This window comes from Polyodon spathula, chromosome 30, assembly GCF_017654505.1.
Source record: "Polyodon spathula isolate WHYD16114869_AA chromosome 30, ASM1765450v1, whole genome shotgun sequence".
NCBI classification, from domain to species: Eukaryota; Metazoa; Chordata; class Actinopteri; order Acipenseriformes; family Polyodontidae; genus Polyodon; species Polyodon spathula.
The window spans coordinates 5,570,402-5,593,898 of NC_054563.1; the positions used below are offsets into that span (position 1 = coordinate 5,570,402).

The 23,497-nt window shown below is 37.7% G+C and overlaps 2 protein-coding genes across 4 annotated transcripts in view; one reads left to right on the plus strand and one right to left on the minus strand.

The window, feature by feature from the left end:
* Nucleotides 1-424: 424 nt before the first annotated feature.
* Nucleotides 425-5,323, minus strand: ankrd49 (ankyrin repeat domain 49). Of its 2 annotated transcripts, none has more exons than XM_041233131.1 (3): nt 5,203-5,323; nt 4,193-4,511; nt 425-1,428 (listed from the first exon to the last, which is right to left on the minus strand). In XM_041233131.1, the coding sequence occupies exons 1-3, from the start codon at nt 5,223-5,225 to the stop codon at nt 967-969; spliced, it is 804 nt and encodes a 267-aa protein (XP_041089065.1). In that variant the 5' UTR covers nt 5,226-5,323; the 3' UTR covers nt 425-966. The 2 variants fall into 2 exon arrangements, with proteins under 2 accessions (XP_041089065.1, XP_041089064.1); XM_041233130.1 differs by having other exon boundaries at nt 4,193-4,514.
* A 61-nt stretch (nt 5,324-5,384) lies between these two features.
* Nucleotides 5,385-23,497, plus strand: part of mre11a (MRE11 homolog A, double strand break repair nuclease) — a 30,149-nt gene continuing 12,036 nt past the window's right edge. The window contains exons 1-14 of one of the 2 annotated variants that reach the window (XM_041233122.1): nt 5,388-5,462; nt 6,456-6,512; nt 6,812-6,905; nt 7,299-7,431; nt 7,892-8,052; nt 9,093-9,180; nt 9,424-9,565; nt 12,020-12,134; nt 12,712-12,897; nt 13,449-13,620; nt 15,053-15,133; nt 16,049-16,175; nt 17,676-17,782; nt 18,166-18,339. In XM_041233122.1, the coding sequence (XP_041089056.1) occupies nt 6,886-6,905; nt 7,299-7,431; nt 7,892-8,052; nt 9,093-9,180; nt 9,424-9,565; nt 12,020-12,134; nt 12,712-12,897; nt 13,449-13,620; nt 15,053-15,133; nt 16,049-16,175; nt 17,676-17,782; nt 18,166-18,339 (1,506 nt within the window). In that variant the 5' untranslated portion in view covers nt 5,388-5,462; nt 6,456-6,512; nt 6,812-6,885. Of the gene's footprint in view, nt 5,463-6,455; nt 6,513-6,811; nt 6,906-7,298; nt 7,432-7,891; nt 8,053-9,092; nt 9,181-9,423; nt 9,566-12,019; nt 12,135-12,711; nt 12,898-13,448; nt 13,621-15,052; nt 15,134-16,048; nt 16,176-17,675; nt 17,783-18,165; nt 18,340-23,497 lie in introns of both variants that reach the window. The other variant, XM_041233121.1, reaches the window with a different exon arrangement.

Below are 23,497 nucleotides of genomic sequence, written 5' to 3' on the forward strand. Positions count from 1 at the left end.
TGTATTCAACGAGTTTGTTTAGATAATCTTAATTAGTCTCAGTTTAGTCTTCACGTTCACACAAACCTCTGCCTCTCATTTTGAGATGGCTGGCACAGGCTCCACTGCCAACTACAGTTGTTTTGAGATGTCAACTGGAAACTCACCCGTGAACTCAGGTCTCAAGTGCATATTACCGTGTTGTTTTCTAGTTCGTATAAAGCTGCAGTCTTAAGGGGTCTATTAAAAGCTGACAACCAGCATTGGAACATAGGGTGACAGTCCGTGTTGTTAACAAGAACAACAGCATAGCTGTTATCTACCAGGAAAGAAAGAATCAATATATCTTCTGGCTGTCGCACATGTAAATACCCCCCTACTGGTTGAGCTTTTTTTTTTTTTTTAAATGCTTGGTTTCAAACCTTTTATTTGAAGGAGTCAGCATATTCTACAGAACTGATTCTGGGGTGGGATTGTCAATAAATCCTGTTCAAAACACATTTCACTGAGGTTTTACAAGGAGAAGACATTTTATATTTTATTATTATTGAGAAACAAGGTCATACTATCATGATGTTCAGGTAACCAAATAATGAATGTAGGCAGTGGACAAGCTGAGGCAAACAGAACAGGCCGTACTGTATGCAAACCTATCCCAGTACAGAATTATGTATTGTTTTGAAATCTGTTGCTCAAATCAATTATTTTATATTGTTGTAAATAACTTTTTTTTTTGCATTGCATACAGTGACATCCGATGGCAAATTGGTATAACTGCAGTTGGAATTTTGCTAGTACACAATGTCACTGCATTTACACTTATTATTATTTGGCAGACACCTTTATCCTATATTGCATCAAAACAGATCCCAAAGAGTTTTTGTTTATTGACAGCCATGCCCTGCTTTAATCTGTATGTTTCATGACATTCACACTAAATACATAACATTTTTATAAATAATCACATTTTATAAATTTCCCCTTGATTCAGGATTCGGGGGCAGAATTTGTACAGGGTTCCACGATTTCGAACAGGTAGTAGTGTGCACTAGCCCTTCTTGCAATGTCCAATGCAGTCTCGTCACTGCTGCTCTTGAGGTGTGGTTTAATGTATCGATTCATCAATAGCAACTCCAGTGTCTCTTTGGCATCTTTATTGCTGGAGGCAAGGTGTAATGGGGTGAGCCGGCCGTTAGTCAGTGCGTTGATGTCCGCCCCTTGCTGAAGGAGGTAGGAGGCGACCTTTGCATTATTCCACTTGCAGGCGCTGTGCAGCGGAGTCCACCCGTCAACAGTCCTGGCGTGAATGTCAGCTTTATGTGCTATGAGCTCCTGCACTACCTCCAAATGCCCATTATAGGCTGCACGATGGAGTGGGGTGTATTTGTCATCGTCCCTAGTGTTTACCAGCTCAGCACTGGTAGACAGAAGCCTTCGAACAGTTGAAATCTACAGAAAAAGAAAAAAAATGTTTCTTTAACATATCAAATTACATACCTCTTTGTTGTTTTCCATATACTTAATAAATAAAACTGACACAAATTGAAAAATGTGACACTTAGAAATCCAACACTCCAATAATGTACTACTACTATAGCTTCTGGCAGGCTTTTGAGAAAATAATTTTGTAGTTTCTTTGTTAAATAAATTATCTAAATTATGTTCAGATGGTCTTATTTATTGATTTTTTTTTAAAGATGTCTCAATTTTAAAATTCTAGGCCATTGCTGAAGAAGCCTTAAGCAGTACATACTTACACAAAATAATAAAGAACTGCTATTTAAACAGCTAGAGAAAATGCAGTGCATGTTAAAGTATTCCTGTAACCCCCTGCAGTGTTTACAAGAAACACATTAATTTCCTTTGCTGTTGTCCATATCGCAGCAATTAAAAAACAAAAAACAAACATTTAAATAAGGCGACTGCTTTTTTTCAAATTTACCTCAGGAACATTCTCCAAGAGAAAGAGATTTTTCTTCTAAACATCCCAGCGTGTCCCATTCTAATGTTAACAAATGTAATGCCCAGTTTATTTATAACCCATGATTAAAAATGTAAAGACTCGAAAATATGTTAAAAAATGTAACACTGCGAAATGGACAATATGGGATACAGCAAATACAATATGTTTCTTGTAAACTGTGCAGGGTTTTCTGTAATAGTTTAAGTAAATGTGATTCATACAATACTACATGCTTCCACTACCTCACTGAAGTTTTGTCTTTTACACTGTACAGTGACCTTAGAGAGTCGCAGGGGTTCTTTAATTCTGCATTTTAAAAAGACACCTGGATGTGACGACGAAAACAGAAATTATATCCAAAGTGATTTTAAACAACAAGAATGCATGTGTTTGTGTTCTTCTTGTTTCTCCAGATTCATTGTGAAATTTTTTTATTAGTCTATCGTTACATCCCTCATCACAAAGTGTCTGGAGTCCAACCTAAAAAGATGAATTATAACATGCACTCTAATTAGTAGATTTAAAAAGTGTACAAAGCGCTCTCACAGAACCTTATAATGATCAGGCTGTGCCAAGAGTTTAAAAAAATAAATAAACAAATAAAATATTTACATACATAATGATTACAGAAATGTTCTTTCATATATTAAAAATTATCATACGGTTTCCTTTTTATGGAACTGAGGTTTTACAACAAAATTATTGATAATACATTTGTACACACAGGCTCCTCCAGGGTATATACATATAGTCATCATTAGTGAACTGCTATTGTAAAACGTCGTGCTTTCCATAATATTTATTTATTACACAAATTCAGAACACATTAAAACAATTTGGTTAAATTCAGTGTTCTCTTGGAATACATTTTTATTAATAAAGTTAGGCAGCCAGAGCCATTTTCACAAATTAAACAGTCATTTTATATTGCAAACAATATAAGTGCCTGCAGGGGAACGTGTGAACACCACAGGCAGTGTCCATCAGCTTGCACAGTCTTCACAGTCCAGCGGCAGCACTCTTATTTAGTCTGTCTGTACGCAAAGGCTTTTCATATTAGCTTTCATTACAGAGGAAACTACTGATGGGACACATACATTATCCTAATCAGCCAACTGATGACAAATGGAGAAAACATCAATCCAAGATGTATTACTTCAGGTAAGTTTAGGTTATTTATCATTCTTTGAAATTGACTATATATAGTCAAAAGAGATCTTTTTAAACAAACAAACCAAAAAAAATTAAGTTGAAAACCTACCGCAAATACCTGCCTTGAGCATGTGTTGTAAGGATACAGTGAACTGCACAAATTAAATGGCTATTGACCCATTCTGTATGTGAAGATGTTTAGTTTTGGAAATAAAATAGATCTTGCATAGTAAACTCTTATATCTATCCAACCTGGGGATAGTTTTGCTCTAATGTTTAATACAGTATTCCGTCTTCCTAACTGCTGGAGTCAACAAATTAGCCTACCCTGAAAGATGGATGTTCAACACTGCAGACCTGTATAGGTCTTGGAATGGTAACTCCACTCAAAACAGCAGACCAGAATACTAATCTGATATACTAATATTTATATAAATTTCAATTTATTTTTCAGTATAAGACCAAGAAAATAAATTAGTTATCTTCAGGTAGTCTTTTTGTAAAGTAACATAGTGCTGATGAAGGAGTTAAATTCTTAAGAAGCTTCATTTTGTTTTACATGCTTTAAGTGCAACATTTGGCTGCAAACAGAAAAATTATTAACTGCAGATTTGCACATCTTAAGCATGTGTTAAAAAGGTGACTCCCAATCACACATTACTGGAATTTTCCAGTTGGAATGATTCGCTTTTATTCTGTGCAGAGAAGTTTGGTTGGTTCTATGCTAAAGTTCAGATTCAACTTTAAAAGAAGCACAGGAAGTTAACCAGAAGGGCAGAAACAGGCATGATTATTCACATAATTTTTTTTGGCCCTGCCTGAGAAGTCTCTGACTTGTCGTGTTCCTGATCAGAAGGGTCCCTGAAGCACAATGAGGTTAACTCCCCCCCCCCCACCACAGTCAACAGAACTCCCTAATCTGCAGGAGCCCAATGCTAATGCAGCGATACTATGGGCACCCAGCCAAGCTCTGCACAGCCAGCAGGATTCAAACCATGCTGGTGTAGCTCACTCCATGCGAGGGTGCTTTTGCAAGTTCAGCCAAAAATTAAGTGGCTGCTAATCTGCCTTTTGTATATTGTACTCTACTCTACTCACGCGGTTCATCTCGGCAGACCAGAGGAGTAACTCCTCCGGGCAGTTTTCCCGTTTCTTCTCCTGCTGCTGGTACCACTCCTCGCTCCGCTCCCCATCCTCCTCCTCCTCCTCGTCATTCTCTTCCTCTGGCCACAGGCTGGGGGTCCCGATGGGGATCAGGTGTCCCTGAGTGTCCAGCAGCTCCAGCTGATTAAAGTCATCTGGGAAGTCCCCCAGCCAGGTCCCCTCCCCGTCTGCACTTCCTGGGCACATTGGAGGCAAAGCCACCACTTTCCTTTCGCTGTTGCATTGGGCCTTTGGTTCAGCCATTTCACTTTGACTTCTTGCAAAAAAATAAAAATAAACAAAAACTAAAAATATACATAATACTAATACATTAGGACAGGGCAATAGAATAGAACAAAACACACATATAGTCATGCTAGAAGAAAATAAATATGCTATAGGTTGCGGTGAGCCAGAGCCTAACCGGCAGACAAAGGGGTGTATGGCAGGACTACATGCTGGACAGGGCACCAGTCCATTGCAGGTCAACTAAGGGACAATTTGGAAAGGCCAATACACCGTGTGAGGAAACCGGAGTACCCGGAGAAAACCCTACAGTTCCTTTTAAAACTACAAACACATTTAAAATGTAATTATCTGCTCTGCACGAAATGTAAAGCCTAATTGGCATACATTATGAAAGTGTTGCATGTTGAGTACTTTCGTCGTTCTTGACTATTTATTTGTTTATTTTAATTGGCACCTCGTTTTATAATGATGATGCACAGCCTTTTAGATTAGCAATGATTAGTAAGGTCTGGGTTAGTACAGTTCATTTAAGAAAAGACAAGCCTGGGAGTGACAGATTTTTTTTTTTTCGTTGACATTATGATAAGCTGGGATGTGATCCCGGTCTGTGTCTGTGTCGTCGAAAGAAGCACTGAACGCAACTTATTATTTCGAAACAAAAAGAAACGTGCACTACAACAGCAGATAAAACAAATACAATGTACTACTGCGCTCACCTTGTATCTTTACCAGCTACCATTCAGTTTGTTTTCTCGTTGCATCAACTCCACTCTACGCAACTGAACACGTTTGTGGGAATTGTCGTTTTTCAAATAGGTTGTTCTTGGTTCGACTGAGACAGAGAAGAGGCATCGCACTACAACTCCCGCATTGCTGCGCGCCCGACCGTAAACAGTGAAGCACTTCCGGTAGGAGTGCGCTTTCACGTGGATACGCTGAATGGACCGCAGAGACAGAGCACTAGAAGATAGAGCCGGTATGGTAATGTTTTGGAAAGTTAACATTTTCACAAAAAGGTCAAAACGGTGTAGAATTATACTATTGTATGCTGTAAAGAGACACAGTTATTATTTTCAAAATTGCATGACTGCAGACAATCGTCAGTACAATCTATAGGCTTCTGTACTGAGTGCTGTGTTGTTATAAACCAATTATTGGTACCCGTGTCTAGTATTATGACAAAAGTAATTCATGTTTTGTATTTGTTTAAAGACAGCATTTTGCTAACATTCGACATCGTAAATCTGAAGTTGAACACATACACATTTCTATTATCAATGCATAAGTAGTTTGAGTAAAAAAAAAAAAAAATACTTCTTGGCTCAGAATTTGGTTAAATTGTTAGTATGATTTTTTGACTAGGGTCTTTAACAACTAATTCAGTAAGTGCAGTAGGATAATGTGTCACTTTTATGAATGGTCTGTTGTTGTTAATTACATTCTTCTATACCTTTACAGACACTCAGAAATCAAACGTTGTTGACTTTCCAGTTTGTTTGCTTTCACTAAAGGAAGTCCCTCAGATTGTGACCAAGAAAGCAAAACAGTCATTTTAAATAAAGTGCATTTGCTGATTGGGTTGAGTTTGCCATCAGGTGTTTTTGTTTTCCTTATGAAAAACATTGCAAATAGTTTCTCAAATGCACATGCATTATACTTAGGATAATTGTGGTCCTGGAGAAGCACAGAGCTGTTTTCTTTGAGAATAGTTTCAATTCCTGCATTGATCACATTTAACCCGGGGCCACACTTAGACCATATTAAAAAATAATCATATTTAAGTTCAGTTTTCAGTTGGTTTCCCCTATTTTTTTTCCCTATGTATTTTAATATAAAAGTTTGTACATATTACAATTCACACAGTTTCTACGGATTACTTTATTAAGTTTCTAAATTAATATGCAGTTGTGTCAATCATGTTTGAGTACCACTTCACTACAGTTTAAACTTGAGATATTGGTCATTCCAGGTCAGTTGAGAGCACAGAACATTTTTTTGGGACCTGTTTGGAGAAAACCCAGCCGAAGTAGGTGTTCAGGATTCTGCTTGTCTGAGCCTTGTGTGTTTATAGTAGGTGAACATGTTGGGTATGTGGAAATGGTCATAAGCAGTCGCTGTAATTGTTATAAATTTCACTTAGCCTGGAATAACCCAGGTGTGGAATCAAGTCAGTTTTCTGCTAGCTTGAAGAATAATGCAGCTACAACATGTGAATGTATTATATATATATACACACACACACACACACACCCACACCCAACTGCTCTGCTGCACTCTGTAGCATGCAAACTTTTAAATATCAATTTATGCCATGTTCTTCTCTAGGTCCTTCATCGATGAAATAAACAAAAATTCTACATCTATATTCTGTGCTATCCCGGTGAACAGTTCAGTTCAAGATGAGCTCTGCAAATACCCTGTAAGTTGCTGAAATAAGAATTACTTTATACCAATTCAATAGGGACATGTGCATCACTTATTGTTCATTTTCCCCTCTCATCTTTTTTCACAATTGCACATTCTGTAACACACTTTCTTATAAACTTTCTCATAAGACAATTTTACTCACACATTTTCTGACATCCACTCCTACACACTGTCTCACTGTTATATGTTCCAGTTATATGTTTATATATATATATATATATATATATATATATATATATATATATATATATATATATATATATATATATAATATATATAAAAATAATATTGTCTTAAGCACTTTCATGGAAACAGGTCAAACCCTTGCATACAGGACGGCTATACATTGTCCTAATACCGGCTGTAATATGTCTTAATATTTCAGAGATGATGAGAACACGTTCAAGATCTTGATAGCAACTGACATTCACCTGGGCTTTATGGAGAAGGATGCCATACGTGGAAACGATTCCTTTGTGACGTTTGATGAGATTTTAAAATGTGCCAAGGAGAATGAAGTAAGCCACAGAATGCACGCTTTCCTCTAATGGCCAACGACTGGTTTCACAGACCCCAATTTGCACTTGTCTTAGACTACCCCTCCAAAGACAACATTGCTAAATGGGGTATTGAAACCAACCTTAAATGACTAAGTAAATTACTTTAGTCTGAATCCATCCAAAAACGCAATTTAAAAAAATGTGCTCAAGGGAAGGCCATTACTAAATGTTACAGAGAAGCTCACATGACCCCTAAAACGCAAGACACTGGAGTCTATTCAGTTGATTATAAACAGTGGAAGATCCAAGTACTCCCAAGTAAAGAGACACAACAGTCCTCTCGTTTTTAAATAGTTTAAATGATGGTTGTGCTTACATCTGCCACTGTTTCAGTCAGTTGCGTCAATCCCACTTGGTTTTCTAATGCGCAGTTCTAGTGATCAGAATACTCTTACAATTCTTGTGTGATCTTTTAAAGGTTGATTTACTGTTACTGGGTGGCGATCTGTTTCACGACAACAAACCCTCTCGGCGGACCCTGCACAGTTGCATGGAGCTGCTGAGGAAGTACTGCATGGGAGATCACCCGATACACTTCGAAATCCTCAGTGATCAGGCTGTCAACTTTGGCTTTGGCAAGTGAGTATTGTGGTGCTGGGTTATTAACTAGTTACATACCAGAAGTAATTGAAGGGATAATTAGAAAACAGTAAGAAGAGCCCTCTGCTACCCTGACATGAAGTCTATGGGGAATCTAGTGCAGCTTGTGAATATCTACATGATTAACCATATTGTTACTCATGTACATATACCTCCTACATTTGGTTTTTAACTAGTCATTTCTCCTTAAAGCCGTGACTATATCACATAGGTTGTGAATCCTTAAAATACCAATAAACATCCAAACAACGTATATTAGTTTACTATTTAATATTGCCTGTTGGCTGTTACCAGTATAGGATTTGCCAGCAGTGATGGGGAAAATATATTTCTACTATAACAGTAAAGTAAAAGAGGCTTATACACTTTATTTATTTGTTCAGTGGCTAAAGGGGATTAATAACACTTGCTGATTAAGGCAGATTAACAAAACCCCTGCTGCTCCTAAACTAAAAATGGAACTAAAAAAAGCAAATGGCTGGGATCCCCGAGTGGCTCGCCCAGTTAAAGCGCTGCTGTTGGGAGTGCAGGAGGAGTCGCACAGCCTGGACGCCGCAGTGCATGAAAAACAGGGCTGATCTCTGTTCTCCAGCAACAGTAGCCCAGCAACCTCTGCTCTGGATTGCTCAGCGTAAAAGCGATTCTGGCTTTAGGCTTGTGAGATCGGAGGACTCCCACACGCCCTCAGAATGTTTGTGCTGTGTGGGGACTCACTGCAGTGAGGAGAAAAAACATAATTGGAAGTTCCAAATTTTTGGAAAATCAATAAAAAATAATTGGCCTCTCTAAATTTAAAAAATAAATAAAACGAACGGCAACATTTTACACAAGTTCAAATGGAAAGTAAATAAATAAAATGGAACAAAATATTAAAAAAATAAAACACCAGTACATGTACAGGTGATATGGTAAGCTGTAGATGTTTCTTGGTACAAAACCCCTTCTTTTGAGGAGCTGCTTTTCACATTATTAACAAACCACACAAAGCAGCTCTTTACTTTTATATGTTTTCTCCCCAGGTTTCCATGGGTGAACTATCAAGATGAAAACCTCAACATCTCCATCCCAGTCTTCAGTGTTCATGGCAACCATGATGATCCTACTGGGGTAAGACTTGCAGTTACATACAATCTATGTACTGTTACTGTGTATGGAGAGTACAGCCTATAAACTGATCCAGAACAAGCAGTTTTAAAGGGTTTTAAACGATATTGCACAAAGGTACTCTTTCTTTAACTGTTTGGCTCACACATATTTAATAGGTTATTCTAATACAAAGGCAGAAAAAAACCAAACCTGAGTTGTCATGCAGACATGCCTAATAGCAGTAATGTTTGTCATGGCATGAAGGCGGATGCGCTCTGTGCCTTGGATATCTTGAGCTGCGCTGGCCTGGTCAATCACTTTGGTCGATCCATGTCCATCGAGAAGATTGAGATCAGCCCTATCCTGCTGCAGAAAGGAAGCACCAAGATAGCCCTCTATGGTATAGGTAAGGCTCCTATTAATCCTAATCCTATAGTCCTGAAACTAGAGCCTCTCTTAGCTTTCAGGATGAAGTGTAGCAGATGGCACGCCACGTTTTCAGCTTAAATTGCAGTATGTTCCTATAGCCCAGACTAGTTTAACTCTTGTTCAAAGGTTTCAATCAGCTGATAAATCTACAGCAACTGGACAAGAAATTTGACTCTCCTGCCTTATGCTTGCTGTGTGTTAGTCAGAAAATTGCTTATTAGTCATAAAACTAGGCTAGTTGAATGCAGTCAAGCCTTTCAGAAGGTATTATTTAAAATGAATAATGTAATGTGTTAAGAACGGCACTGAGTGGGAGACTCGTGTTCAGATGCTGATAATGTAGGAGTTTTTTTCAGAAATTGCCTGCAGATACTTGAAATAAGGATCGCTGTAATTTTGAACTGAAAATAATGAAAAATTGGTGATGTGCAATGCTCATGACAAAGTACAGTGTTAACCTGTCCCTTCTTGCTGGAGAAATTACTCTTGAAGAAGTATGAATAATGCAGCCTTTTCCCCCAAATTGTTCAGCAATAATTGAAACCCTTGTCAATGTGTTCTCTCTTTTTTATGTAATCAGAAGAGAATGACAGTAAAGTACAGTACTCTCCACCTGTTACTAAGTGACATCCCAATGTGCAGGTTTTTGTTTGCATTTATATTTCTTAACAATGAGGGGTGGGGGATCAAAGGAAAAGTTGCTGTCAAGAAGTACACCAAGGCTTCGTACTGTGGGGGAAGGCAGCATATTGAGATTCTTATGGTTCAGGGCAGGTATATTGAGATTCTTAAGTTCAGTTTTAGATCCTACTAGAAGGAGTTCAGATTTGGTAGTGTTCAACTGAAGAAAATTGGCAGACATCCAGTCCTCGATGTCTTGAATGCAAGCCGAGAGCCGGACCAGGGTCGAGTTTTAAGTAGAGCTGGGTGTCGTCAGCATAGGAGTGAAACATGAGGCTGTGTTGGCGCCAGCATAAGCATTAAGTAGGAGATCATTCACAACCCAGAACAGAGCAGTTCCGGTACTGTGATGCGGCTGGAAGCCAGACTGTAGAGATTCAGGCAGATTATTATCTGTGAGATCAGCTAGCTGGCTACAGCCCTTTGGAGAGTTTTGGAGAGAAAAGGGAGACTGGAGATGGGATGGAAATTGGGTAAGTCAGCCGGGTCGAGGGAGGGTTTTTTGAGTACCGGTGTAACTCAGGCAAGCTTAAGGGCAGCAGGAACCGAGGCAGAGTCCAGGGACAGGTTGAGAGAGTGCATAATAGGAGCAAGATCAGAAGCACAGAGACGGACAAGGTTAGCCAGCCAGTGGTCCAAGGGGCACGTGGCAGTAGTTGATTTCAACAGTACCACCTGCGCGAGAATGAGAGGGAGAAAGCTGCAAGTTCGGGTGGTGAACAGACTAATTACAGTGAAAGAGGGCCCGCAACAGTGTGTGAGAACAAAGGGGTGGAGAGAGAGAGAGAGAGAGAGAGCGAGAGCGCAAGCACGTGTGAGAGAGTGCCTGAGTAAAGGAAAGTGGGAGTCAGTGAGTAGGAAAGATGGGTCTTTTATTATTTTTGTGGCGTGGTCTTTGCCCAAACAGGGACTGTGTTAATTCAACCAATAAATGGGTTATTCATCGCACTTGTCAACATCTCCGTCTGCTGCTTTATCTTCCAAGGGCACGGGTCATTACAATATAATGAACGTCATGCTGGTGAATCTGTGTATTTACAAGATACATTTAGCATGTCAAAATTTACAATTAATTAAGCATTAATGAGCAATGTGGAGGTCCTTAACTGGCAAATTGTCCTGTGGGGGTTGTTGGGCATGAAGACTGAAGAAAGCAGGTTGTATCACATTGTGGCAAAGCAATAGTCCCTAATACTCTCTCAGTGCCACGTTGAAGTACTTTTTAACCTGCAACCAGATGGGATTGGAATCACATCACATCTGTCCTTAGCTTTCTGTTTCTGTCTCTCTTGCACAATAAACTTGGCTGGCATGTTTACAACATTATTGATTGTTTCAAAAAATAAACAGGGCATCATGCAGAAGAATTAAGCTCAGCAGCTAGCATAAAATGGCAGCTAATTACCTGAAGGGACCAGCGTTCTACTAGGTTTTCAATTGCTGTTACTATTATGTTAAATTTTATAATAAAATAGTTTTGGAAGCAGATACCAGCTTCCTCCCTGTAGATCATTCTTCCCACTTCGGCTTCTGCCTACTTTAGCAGGTGGTTATGCTGTAAGTGTGACTTGCAAGCTCCATTGTGGCTTAATCCGTAACCCATGAAAAAATTGCTAAGTATTTTTAAGCTGGTGGCACTTTAAAAGTAAACACCTGTACAACATTGTTTACAAACAGGGTATGTGGCAGAACACAATGATTTCCTTGATTTTTGATGATTTTATTTGAAACTCCCGTCTGTCCTCTTCAGGCTCTATTCCAGATGAGCGCCTGTACCGGATGTTTGTCAATAAACAAGTGACCATGCTCAGACCGAAGGAGGATGAAGACAGCTGGTTCAACATGTTTGTTATTCACCAGAACAGGTACCCATCTGTACAGATTAATCAAAACCAAAAGTCTCCATCATCTGGGATTTGCTGCCATTTATGTAGAAGTTAATCACCCCGAGCCACATTGTCACTACCTTAACGGGGCCAGATATATGTGAAATTAGAACTGGGGTCAAACTTGATCAACATTATTCAAAAACTTTAAGAGCGACTTTATTTTCTGAATGTATTTTTTTTTCTCACAGCAAAACATTAAAGTGTAGAAGGTTGTGTACTTTTGTTTCCATTGAACTAAATTTCCAATTTTTTTTTCCAGAAAGGAAACCCAATAAAGTTACTTAACCAGAAATACACTTCTCAGACATTTGATTTAGGAGATGCGTTCTTTTCAGAACAAAAAAAATGTTCTGATATCAATACAAAGCTTCAACCCTGTCTTTTTATAATTTGTAATTCTAATCTCTATGAACAATGTGTTATTTTATCAACACCTTTGTACATTAAAATTTGGCTTCAGTAAACATCCACATACTGTAACTTATGATGAGTCACATTATGTGTTATTGGAGCAGGCTTACATAGTTAATACATCTATTGTTTCTAATTGTAGAAGCAAACATGGAGCCACCAATTACATCCCAGAGCAGTTTCTGGATGACTTCCTGGATCTGGTTGTCTGGGGCCATGAGCATGAGTGTAAAATCGCCCCTGAGAGGAATGAGCAGCAGCTTTTCTATGTCACACAGCCGGGCAGCTCTGTTGTAACTGCTCTGTCTCCGGGGGAGGCTGTTAAAAAGTAAGAGTGAAACCGAAGAAAAATCATAGGCCAGTAGACACATTTAGAAAAACAACGTTCTCTTGGGGGTCCCCAGTGACTCGCCTAGTAAAAGCTCACCCACCACTTTGAAGTGCAGGGTTTCAGGGTTTTATTGCTCCACTTGATCTTTCTGTTTTGATTTTTGTGACCAATTCAGTGTGGCGAGAATCCTGGCTTGTAAATAAAGGTTTGAGATATTTTGGAAAAGGTATTCCATTTTATGACATTACTTCATTGGACTTGTCATCAAGTTGTCCTTGGCACATTGACCCTACAGGTTATTTTTAAAGGCGTGTATTTCTTTGAAAATAATAATAATCATAATAAAAAGTTTGGTCAAGCAAGTACATATTTCTATTGACATGGAATAATCCATAATTGATAAATACCACAATATTATCCTTTTTTTTTTTTTTTTTAAAAAAGGTTATTTTCTGGTATCTGTTTTCTTTTCTTTGCTGCTGTTTTATTGTACTCAGTGTTGTGATTTTAATTCAGTTAAAGGGTGCATATTGGTGTTTCTCACACAGACACATCGGGCTGCTACGGGTTAAGGGCAAGAAGATGAACCTGCAGAAGATTGCATTGCAGACTGTGCGTCAGTTCTTTATTGAGGATCTGGTGCTTGGTGACCACACAGACCTCTTCAATCCTGACAATCCCAAGGTTACTCAGAAAATTGAGGCTTTTTGCATTGAAAAGGTACCTGGCAGGCTAACCTCTTTTTTATATAATTAAGTTACTCATTCTCATCTTTTTAGAATGAATCTCTGTTCCCAAGAATTGGTCTGACTAACATCAAACCGTGAACATGAATAACTCTTTGCAACTACCCCAATTAACTTGGACTAGTTTAAAGGGCAGAACAGTCAGCCCCATCGCTCCATTCAAAGGCAGAAAAATCTCTCCTCTACAATGCTGCTTTGTAGAAGGAATGTCAACTTTTTATAGTGGAGCAGTGCTTGGAATATGGCTTTTAAAGTTGCCTCTCTGATTAGGCAACACAGCAAGAGGGCACAGCGAGGCCTGAGGTAACTTCAAATGGGATTGTCTAGCTGTGCTTTTGTGACTTGGGAAGATAACCTTTCATTATTGTGTATTGTGACGGTCTCGTGGGATAAGGATGTAAAAAAATAAAGAAAATATAGAGCTTTCCATTTGCTTTTTCTATTATCCTACCTCGAAACCCCTTTCTGTATTCAGGAAATGAATACAGATGAATGGAGGTTCAAGCGAGAGGCTACACAAAGGTCTAGAATGATAGGTGCTAGGAATAGTTATAGGGTTTGTGCTTTCTGTTGGACCATATCCAGGCATAGTGCTTGCTGGTAGACCATATTCAGTGGATCCTCAGGTGATTGATTCAAGTGGCAAGTGCAACTGAGTCACCAGTGTCAAAACTTTAATTTGCATTTTCTCTTTTTCCACAGTGGTGGATTTAAAAAGTACTTGCACTGATGGCATCAGATATGTATGTTTCACCTTCCAAATTTCTTAGAAAGAAAACAGTTTGGTGTTTCATTTCTTACCTGTTTGTATCCTACAGTGTAGGTGTTCTGTATAATTCTCTATTGTTGTTTCTGCTCATGCCACTGTTTGCCATGCTTACTAATTATTCTAGCAAAACGTGACTCCTCAATGAATGCAAGCTTTGTTCTGTGAACTGAAGTCCATAGCTGAAGCATTGTGCTGTGATGCTTGTGCAAAACTTATATGCTTCCCCACCTCTCTTCCTTACAATTAGCCTGGGGAGTCATTTCGGAAGCAATTTTTAATTCCTTTGTTGTTTTATAACCCAGACCAGGCAGCTGAGAGATCTTAAATGTAATAAACGTTTGACACATTAATAAAACATTTGTTCTAATGCAATGTATGCTTTACATACGTTTCAGAACAGTCCAGATGAATACAAGAATTATTGATATTTGAGCAATATTGAATGTGCTTTTGAATAAGTGTCATTAGCTGTTACAAAACGAATTTCTGGTGTTGCTGGTTACTGTACACAGGTCCCTCTTCACAAAAACTTTACTGTACCTCACAAGCTATTTAAAGAATTTTTTTTTTAGATTGTGTTTTTCTTTTAAATACAATGCAGATTAATGCTTCACATTCTTCACTGTTGCATTGTCAGATTGAATCAATGCTGGATATTGCTGAAAGAGAGAGACTTGGAAACTCGCTGCAGCCAGAGAAGCCATTAATCAGACTGCGGGTATGTTGAAAACTTTACTGGCTTATATGCTTTCAAAATGGTATGATATTCACATACATGGTTAAACAAACATGCTTTCAAAATGGGATGTTTCCATACATAGAATTGAGCCAGCTCTTCTTACTGATATGTGAGAAAGATATAGGGCCATTACATTGATAAATCATCACGAATTTACACATGGCAAGTCCAAAATGATAACGTTTTTATATTGATGACTTATCCAAAGTAACTTTTCATGTAATGGTCCTAGATAGCTATAAGAGAAAACAAACTCTTTACTGTGGCAGAAGTATTACTTTGCAGTGCTGATGCTGAAAAAAAAAAAAAAAAAGAATGGCATGTAATGATTGCCAATCCTAATTAGGTTTTGGAAGAGAGTTGAAAACATTATTTCGCAGCCATATGATTATGCTGTCATGGATAGATTGCACTTATGCATTCTAAAAGGTCTAATATGCAATAGTGCTTCTGTATACTTTTATTTTGCTTCCCAGTTAAATGGCGTACAAAAAACTGCATATTTGCAGAGGTAGCGACAGAGGAGCTGCTAGCCAAAGCATGATACAAAGAAGAATTCTCGTCTTCAACTGTGCACATCTTTTGTTAACTGTTTATAGTTAGATTTGAACACAGACTGTAATAAATGCACATAGTACTATGTTATTATTATTATAATTATTATTATTATTTATCTCTTAGCAGACACCCTTATCTAGAGCAACTTGCAATTATTACAAAATGTCACAGTACAAAGTATCGCATTTAAAGTATCTCATTATAAAAGATTACAGAATATCATAATACGGTTATGAACATACAATAAGATCACATTCAAGTAAGAGCAGTAAATTATAAGTAAGAGTGAGTTTGACTAATTCACTAAATACCTGTATGACTTGTTTTGTTTTTCAGGTTGATTACAGTGGAGGTTTTGAACCATTTAATGCGCTACGCTTCAGTCAGAAGTTTGTTGACCGAGTGGCAAACCCCAAGGATATTGTTCACTTTTTCAGACACAGAGAGCAAAAGGACAGAAAAGGTGGGTCGCACTGTTTAACATAGTGTAAAGATGTTATATTGATACCAACATTTTATATATATATAGCCAACTTCCCAATATTTTGGTATGTTTAACATACCTTTGTCAAGAGAAAGTGTGTTTGAAAACAAACGTTGGAGGTATTTATAGGCTTTTTAATGCCATGGTAACCACACGTTTATTTCTCTTTTAAATCTAATGTCTTTGTGATGTCGTTCACTATGCCGCTAATGATACAACAATCTACTGTTCCTTTCTATTTAAACCTTCAGGCATCACTTATGTAGTCTAGTTATCTATTTATTTTATTCTTCTATGTTGCACATTTATCTAATAAAATGTTTTCTAAAACCACAAACTGTGTGTCTAGTCCTTGTAAAGTGCTGGTACATTTTCTTTCTGTATTCTTTTATATAATGATGTACTTGTCTCTCCTACATGTTTTACATATACAAAGTTGGTATCCTTACATGACGGATTTTTCAAGACTGAATATTTATTTTCTTTATTTACGATTTGACTTTTATCTTTACCAATATATTTGCACACTTTCCATGTGTTTTTACAGGTTGCAATGTCCCTTAATGTATCTATAACCCCTTTATGTTTACTGTGGAGTAAAATGTCCATCCCTTCTAAAAGCTATTTTCTGAATAATGAAGTACGCGTACATGTTTCCAAACTTTCTGAAATGTAATAATAATAATTGAGTGTGTAATTATTAATTGTACTCTCTTAACCCTCTCTTCCCTTTTATTATAATCAAGTTAATTCCTTTTGAGTTTCTCAACTTTTCTCAATTCTCCCTCAATAATTTGTTCTTTATATCCTCTTAAGATTTATTACATTTCTTTCTTTGTTTTTTGTAGTCCTTTTCATTAGAACAGGTTCTTTATATTCTTATACCCAGTCCTTTAGGAATTGCTCTTTTAGTATAGTTAGGATGTGCAGATGACTACAAAAAACAGAGAAAGGAATATAAAGAACAAAGGATATAAAGAACAAATTATTGGGAGAGAATTGAGAAAAGTTAACAAACTCAAAAGGAATGATTGATTATAAGAACTACTTGATTATAAGAAAAGGGAAGAGAGGGTTAAGAGAGTACCATTAATAATTATATATTCTAAATTATTACCTAACATTTCTACATACACCCAGTGGACAAGTGTCACGCAAAATTGCTACATGATTTGGAGATTGATCACCTCCCACAACCTCCTCAAAATGTGTTTTCACCAGTTCAAGGTATGTTTGAGACATGGAGACTGAACCTCTCCCTCAACCCCCTAAGAAGATGGGCCTGAGGCATGCTTGGAAGCAGCAGTGTGAAAAAACACTATACTTGGGTTGGGGAAACTCGGACAGGATTCGTTCTCAAGTGCTACCAAACTAGAACACCATTAACTGGATCGTCATGCATCAGGGTGCAGGGAGTGGAGATCTGCAAAGCTCAACGTTTCCCTGATAACCTCCACCTTTTTTTTTTTTTTTTTGTAGATAATGAACCCATCAACTTCGACGGGCTGGTGACCAGAACATCTTCTGAAGGAACGACTTTGAGAGTGGAGGACCTAGTGAAGCAGTATTTTGAGACAGCTGAAAAAGTGAGTACAATTCAGTCAAAACAAGAACAACAGAATAAGAGCAAACGGAAAAGCTGTGAATACTCAGTGCTCAGCAAACCTGTAAAGCGGGACTTGCATGTTCTTGTAAATCCATTGCCGCTGCCCCTGCATCTTTAAGTTGACATTATCAATTGTTTCCCATGGTTGAGTTTTTTTGGGTGATAAATAATAATATGTGACTTGCACAAATAGAAAAGGTTTGTAAAGACAGATGGACAGGCACATCCTTTTATCTCCAGAATCTTATTCTGTCTGACTCACCTGTGAGAAAGGAAGGATAAGCAGTTATCTTGATGTGACAGTACAAACAAAAAGTACATCAAAAGTGAAAGTACATCACTGTGTTTCCTGATGCTTTCCAGAATGTCCAGCTGTCTCTGCTGACCGAGCAGGGAATGGGAAAGGCTGTCCAGGAGTTTGTGGATAAGGAGGAACGGGACGCCATCGAGGAGCTGGTGAAGTTTCAGCTGGAGAAAACCCAGCGCTTTCTGAGGGAGCGCCACATCGACGCCGTGGAGGACAAGATTGACGAGGAGGTCAGTGGCTGTTCAAGAGAAGATCAAAGATTGCTTTTATCACCTCCTCTCAATGCCAGGTTTTTTGCTTGTGAATTTGGTGCTCGTGGAAAGTTTCACTGGCTTCAATCTGGTTAGGTTCCAGCAGAAACCAGGAGAGTTTACCATCACAGCTACATTCTAATCTGAACACCAATTGCTGATTGGTCGAGTAGACTAATGCTGCCAAATTGTGTGGTGATTTTGACCTGTGGACTTCACTTATTGCACTTGTGAATACAAGATGTATTCCTTTTATGGCATGAAAGTTGAACCACCTGCTCTGCCACCCAGCCCCCTGGGAGGTGCTTATTTGAACTTACTGTATCTTTGGGACTTTCTGATCAGTGGTATTAGGAATCTGCACTCATTTAAAAATGAAAGGCACTTCTGATTGAGAGTTTTTTTTTTTTTTTTTAATGGTATGCTGTATTTATTTAAGCAGCTTGATATGTCTTGGCATATCACGGCATCATATAGATTGGTCCAGTTGTTAAGTGAGTTGATACTCACTTGAGTTTTCCTCCAAGGGGGTGTGTTGATTCCCTTATTAACATAATGAAAATTCAGCATATTGTGACTCTGAAAAGGCCTGGTGTCATCACATTTTGTTACACAGTTGTTCATTTGAGAATCATTTTCTAATCAGAAATAACCAGGCATATTGTATTGTACATATCCAAAGCTGTTTCAGATTTAGAATTGATATTAATCACTTGCCAGTTGTAAACAAAGCAGAAGAGAATCTTATTGACAGGATTTTTTATATTTTTCATGCAGAAATACAAAAATGAACATTAACATCAAACAAAGTCTGTTTCTCAAGTGGCAGTAGTATTCCATTAGAGGCAGGGACACCAAGCGCAACACGCTATAATCTGATGCTGGATAAAAGTCCAAAACATGAAAAAACCGAAGAGTCCGCACCTAGAATTATTGCTCACCAAGTTACTTTATTTATTAGTTCATCATCAAACACATCAGCGTTTCGATGAAACATGCACCTTCATCAGGATTCTCAACAGAGGGAAACAGTAGTATTATACATACAGACAGCGTCCACTCACCGATGCCATTCATAATCCCATAATTGGGCTTGAACTTTTCCGGTTTTATTTTCCAAATCTCTGCCTCCATTTAAATGTTAATTAGTAGTTGATAAGCTGTCTCTGCATCCTAACAAAGAGAAAACTACTAATTAAAGACTGGGTTTAACATTTTTTTTTTTCTTTGCTACAAATCAAGGAGATGTGAAGTAATGGGCTTGCTATCTGTGTATACTCTGTACTGGGTATTTTATGTTGAAAAGAAAATCTGTCAAGACAACTCTGTTAAAACAAGTGAAAATAACAAAAGCACAGCGATAAACTAGGCGACTGCAAAAATGAAATGCAATTAGGATCAGCGATGAGCTGTTAATGCGATATGTCACGTCTGTTTGAAATAAAAATTAAGAGAAACCGAATCAGGGTCAGTTCAGATATGAAGGTTAAAAACAAGAGACGCAGTTTTGTAATTCACTTCAAGCCCTGTCAATTAAAAATAATTGGAATTCTGCTAATCTCTTGTGCGGTCCCGCGTGTTCTATTTAATTATTTGTTTAAGCCCAGAATCACGTTGCATAAATCCTCTTCATAATTTCACGGAACACCATTCAGCCACCCCCCAAAACGACAACGCTGAGCAAAGGTATTTAGTGAAGGTGCTCATACTTGAATTATATCCAATAACAATAACCCTGCGATGACAATGTCTGAGACGATATTTTACTGTTGTGAAAATCTTACAAATAGGGGCACAAGTGTCATTCATCGTTGAACCCTTTTAGGTTTTAATGTTTGTAATTTAAAAAATCCAGTGGCTGTCGTTGCTTTTAAGGGAAATATCAATGTTACCCCTTTGTTGTATGCCAATAAATTGTAATTGAGAATCGCGCTGTGACCCTTTCCATAAAGTGTGTTGCTACAGGGTAGTTTTAAATCATTTCATAGAGCCAAGTATGTTCTGAATTAGCAGCTGTACTTTACTCGACGGTACAATAGCACCACAAGAGTTTTGTACCCTAAATTGTGTATTTCTATCTATTAAGGTGCATTTTTCTTGTGTCCTGCAAATTCAAAACTCTCGCTCTGTGAATATGTTGCTGTTTTACAGGTTTGCATATTCATATTCATTAGTTAAGTTTAAACAAAAACTGTAGCTGTTTTTTTTGTTTTGTTTTTTTCCTTTTGGGTGCCCTTTCAAATTTGCTAATAGGTTATGGGTTTTGAATGTTTGCCATGAATAGTGTTATATAAAAGGTACTGTGCACTTAAGTTAGTGATTCATTGTACATTTTGTAACAAGCTAGTCGTCATCTCTCCAGCATGAGCCTCTGTTCCATTTATTCAGAATTTTTTGGGTGAATTTTGTTGCTCCTCTATTTGTCAGTACATAACATTGCCCCACAAAGCCTGTCCCAGAGGAGCCACTCTTTGGAGTTGTAGGAGGACTTTGTCTCTGTCTCTGTCTCTCTCAGATCATTGGCCTCTCTCTTTGCCCCTGAAAAGGTGTCTAGTGGCAATTCTGCCAAATTGTGTGGATGTTTTGTGATGTGGGCTGCAGAGTATAAACTGTGGTGCACCAATAACATCTGCTTCATTTTATGAAGTAGCCTTGCACATTTCTTTCTTCTTTACTAGAGCATTATGTCACCCAAAAACCTACTACTGTCAGATATGAGCAGCATATAACAAAGAATATATATAACAAAGGTCATTAGTTATCAATGTCAGTTATCAGTATAATGTATGACATCATTGTGAGTGAACATTTAAATTCTAATGATTTTGTACATTCCGTTCATATAAGTCATGGTCATCGTTTTTTTTTTGGTTTTTTTTTTTTCATCATATTGGTAGTTCCAATTTGGAATTTACAATTCTTCTTTCCTCTGTCTGAACCTTCATTTATTCATTTAAATCTCTTGTTTTTAAATTGTGTTTTTGATCCAGGCGCCCTTAGCTGTGGATTATTACTTTGCCACCAAAATGAAAATGGAAAGAAAACTTTGAATTTTGTAGTACAGGTACACAGATGTCACATGGTTATAAAATTGGATTTTAGTCCAAAGAGAAAAGGAAAAGACTGAAGGCTATTAGTAATTTAATAAAATGCCATTTAATTTACTTTCCATATTCATAGTTTTTATATATATAGTGTTCTTTTCACCTGCGTCCATCACACGCTGTTTCTGCTGCCTCTGATTTAAGGAATGCTATGGATTCATCTTCTCTGCCAGTGTGAACGGCATCATGTGCTGCAATCGTGTCTGGACATCAGGGAAAGAACACTGCCTGTTTTGGGGCTGCTCTGGGGTGTTTCTGTGTTGTGTTATTTTATTTGTTAGTTGTGTATTTTAAATGTTTATAACTATTCATTTGTGTTGTATGTCTGCTGAGTCTTTTCCTCTGCCATATCTCATCTCTCTCTCTAGTTGTGTATTTTAAATATATCTATATTTGTAATGTATATATATATATATATATATATATATATATATATATATATATATATATTATATATATATAATCTCTATGTCTATAATAAAATTATATATAGACTCTCTCCAAAGAGACTTGCAGAAATTATTTTTTTATTTTTTTTTATTTAAGGGCTTTTTTTTATGGATGAATAAAATGTCAACCACATTTGTACAACATCCTATCAATCTCTCGCCTGTTTTTCTTCTCATGTACTGTTTCCTCTTGGAGTTGAAAAGTTCAAACATTGATTCATCTATCCAGAACACTCTTACTCTTCAGAGTTCGACCAGCCTTTCGCTCTCCGCATCATACCAGCTTCTCAGAGACATCTCTTCACTGCTTCCTTTTTGATATTGTGACTTTTGATGTGGATTTGAAATCTGCAGCAGGTTGCGTGCTGGTTAGGAAACAGTTAGCTTTGGACTTCCGAACAGTCGTCTGTCTTCTCTTTTAGTTGTTTTCCTCATTCTGCCTCGGCAACTTTGGTTTGCATATCTACCGTTTTTTTCTGTATCTGTTGATTGTAGTGTGCACTCTGTTATGCAAAACATGCAACATGTGAAGAGTAAATATGGGTACATGATTATCATATTTTAGCTCCTTCCTTGGAGCAACTGCAACTCACTTACCGTACATTCCTCCTCTACACTTTTTCAGGCTCTTTTTGTTAAACAAATATATATTTAATACACAAACTTCAGTATTTATGAAAGAGAAGGGATATTTGGCACTGGCTTCAGGCACAATGTGAGCTTTCTCTGGTACAGTAGCTCTGTGAGGGAACTTCAATCCTGACATTAATACTGCAAAAATATCTAACACTCAAGCTCCTCTGATTTAGCTCTGTATTCAAAAGAGAATCTACTTTATACAGCTGTTTTATAAAAATTAAAAGCAAAAAGCTACCAACAGCCAGCTTTTGAAAGTTGCAGTTGCAGGCTGACCTCAAGGTTACGTGTTTGAAGCCATGATGGCGTGCCATCAATTTTCAAGACTTTTCATCTAAAATATACAGTACCATTTGGGGGGTGAGGTATAGGTAAAGGCCACCTTGGTAGTGATTACTCCTGCACCAGTCTACGCCTGATTAAGGGACCTACAAAGTATTTTATTTTTTTGAAGTGCATGTTCCATTTATAAATAAAAAGGTTAAACAAAACAAAATGGCACGGTGGCCAAAATAGCTAGACAAACAAAACGGACACGAAACGAAATTGAAACGAAAAGTATTGTTCTGGTGTAAAACCAGCACTGGTAGCAATTGTTATCTTTTAAGTTTTAGTTTCACTTTTCACGACTCTCGTCTAGTTCTACCTCTGAACACGTTAACCCCTTTATCGCCTGTGATCACCCTATCTATACACTGGAGCCTTAATTAGTCATTTAATCACTTCTTCAGTTCACGGGTCCATACACTTTCCTACGTGTTTTTGCAAGGAGGATTTTAACCTGTTACCAACTGTTCCACAAACACACATCCCTACATCCCTGTGCTCACATACCAATATACATTAACTAACCCCCCATTCGTAACCCAAACTATACGTCCAAGTTTGTCAATACAAACCACCTTACTTGGACGGGTCAGATTTTTACCAGTGAAAGTGCTAAAGGTC

Coding starts and splice junctions, on each gene's coding strand:
- ankrd49 (XM_041233130.1), bottom strand. CDS start 5,225: ATGGTAGCTGGTAAAGATACAAG. Junction 4,515..5,202: donor GTAGCTGGTAAAGATACAAG/GTGAGCGCAGTA, acceptor TTTTTTTGCAAG/AAGTCAAAGTGAAATGGCTG. Junction 1,429..4,192: donor GGTCTGCCGAGATGAACCGC/GTGAGTAGAGTA, acceptor CTTTTTCTGTAG/ATTTCAACTGTTCGAAGGCT.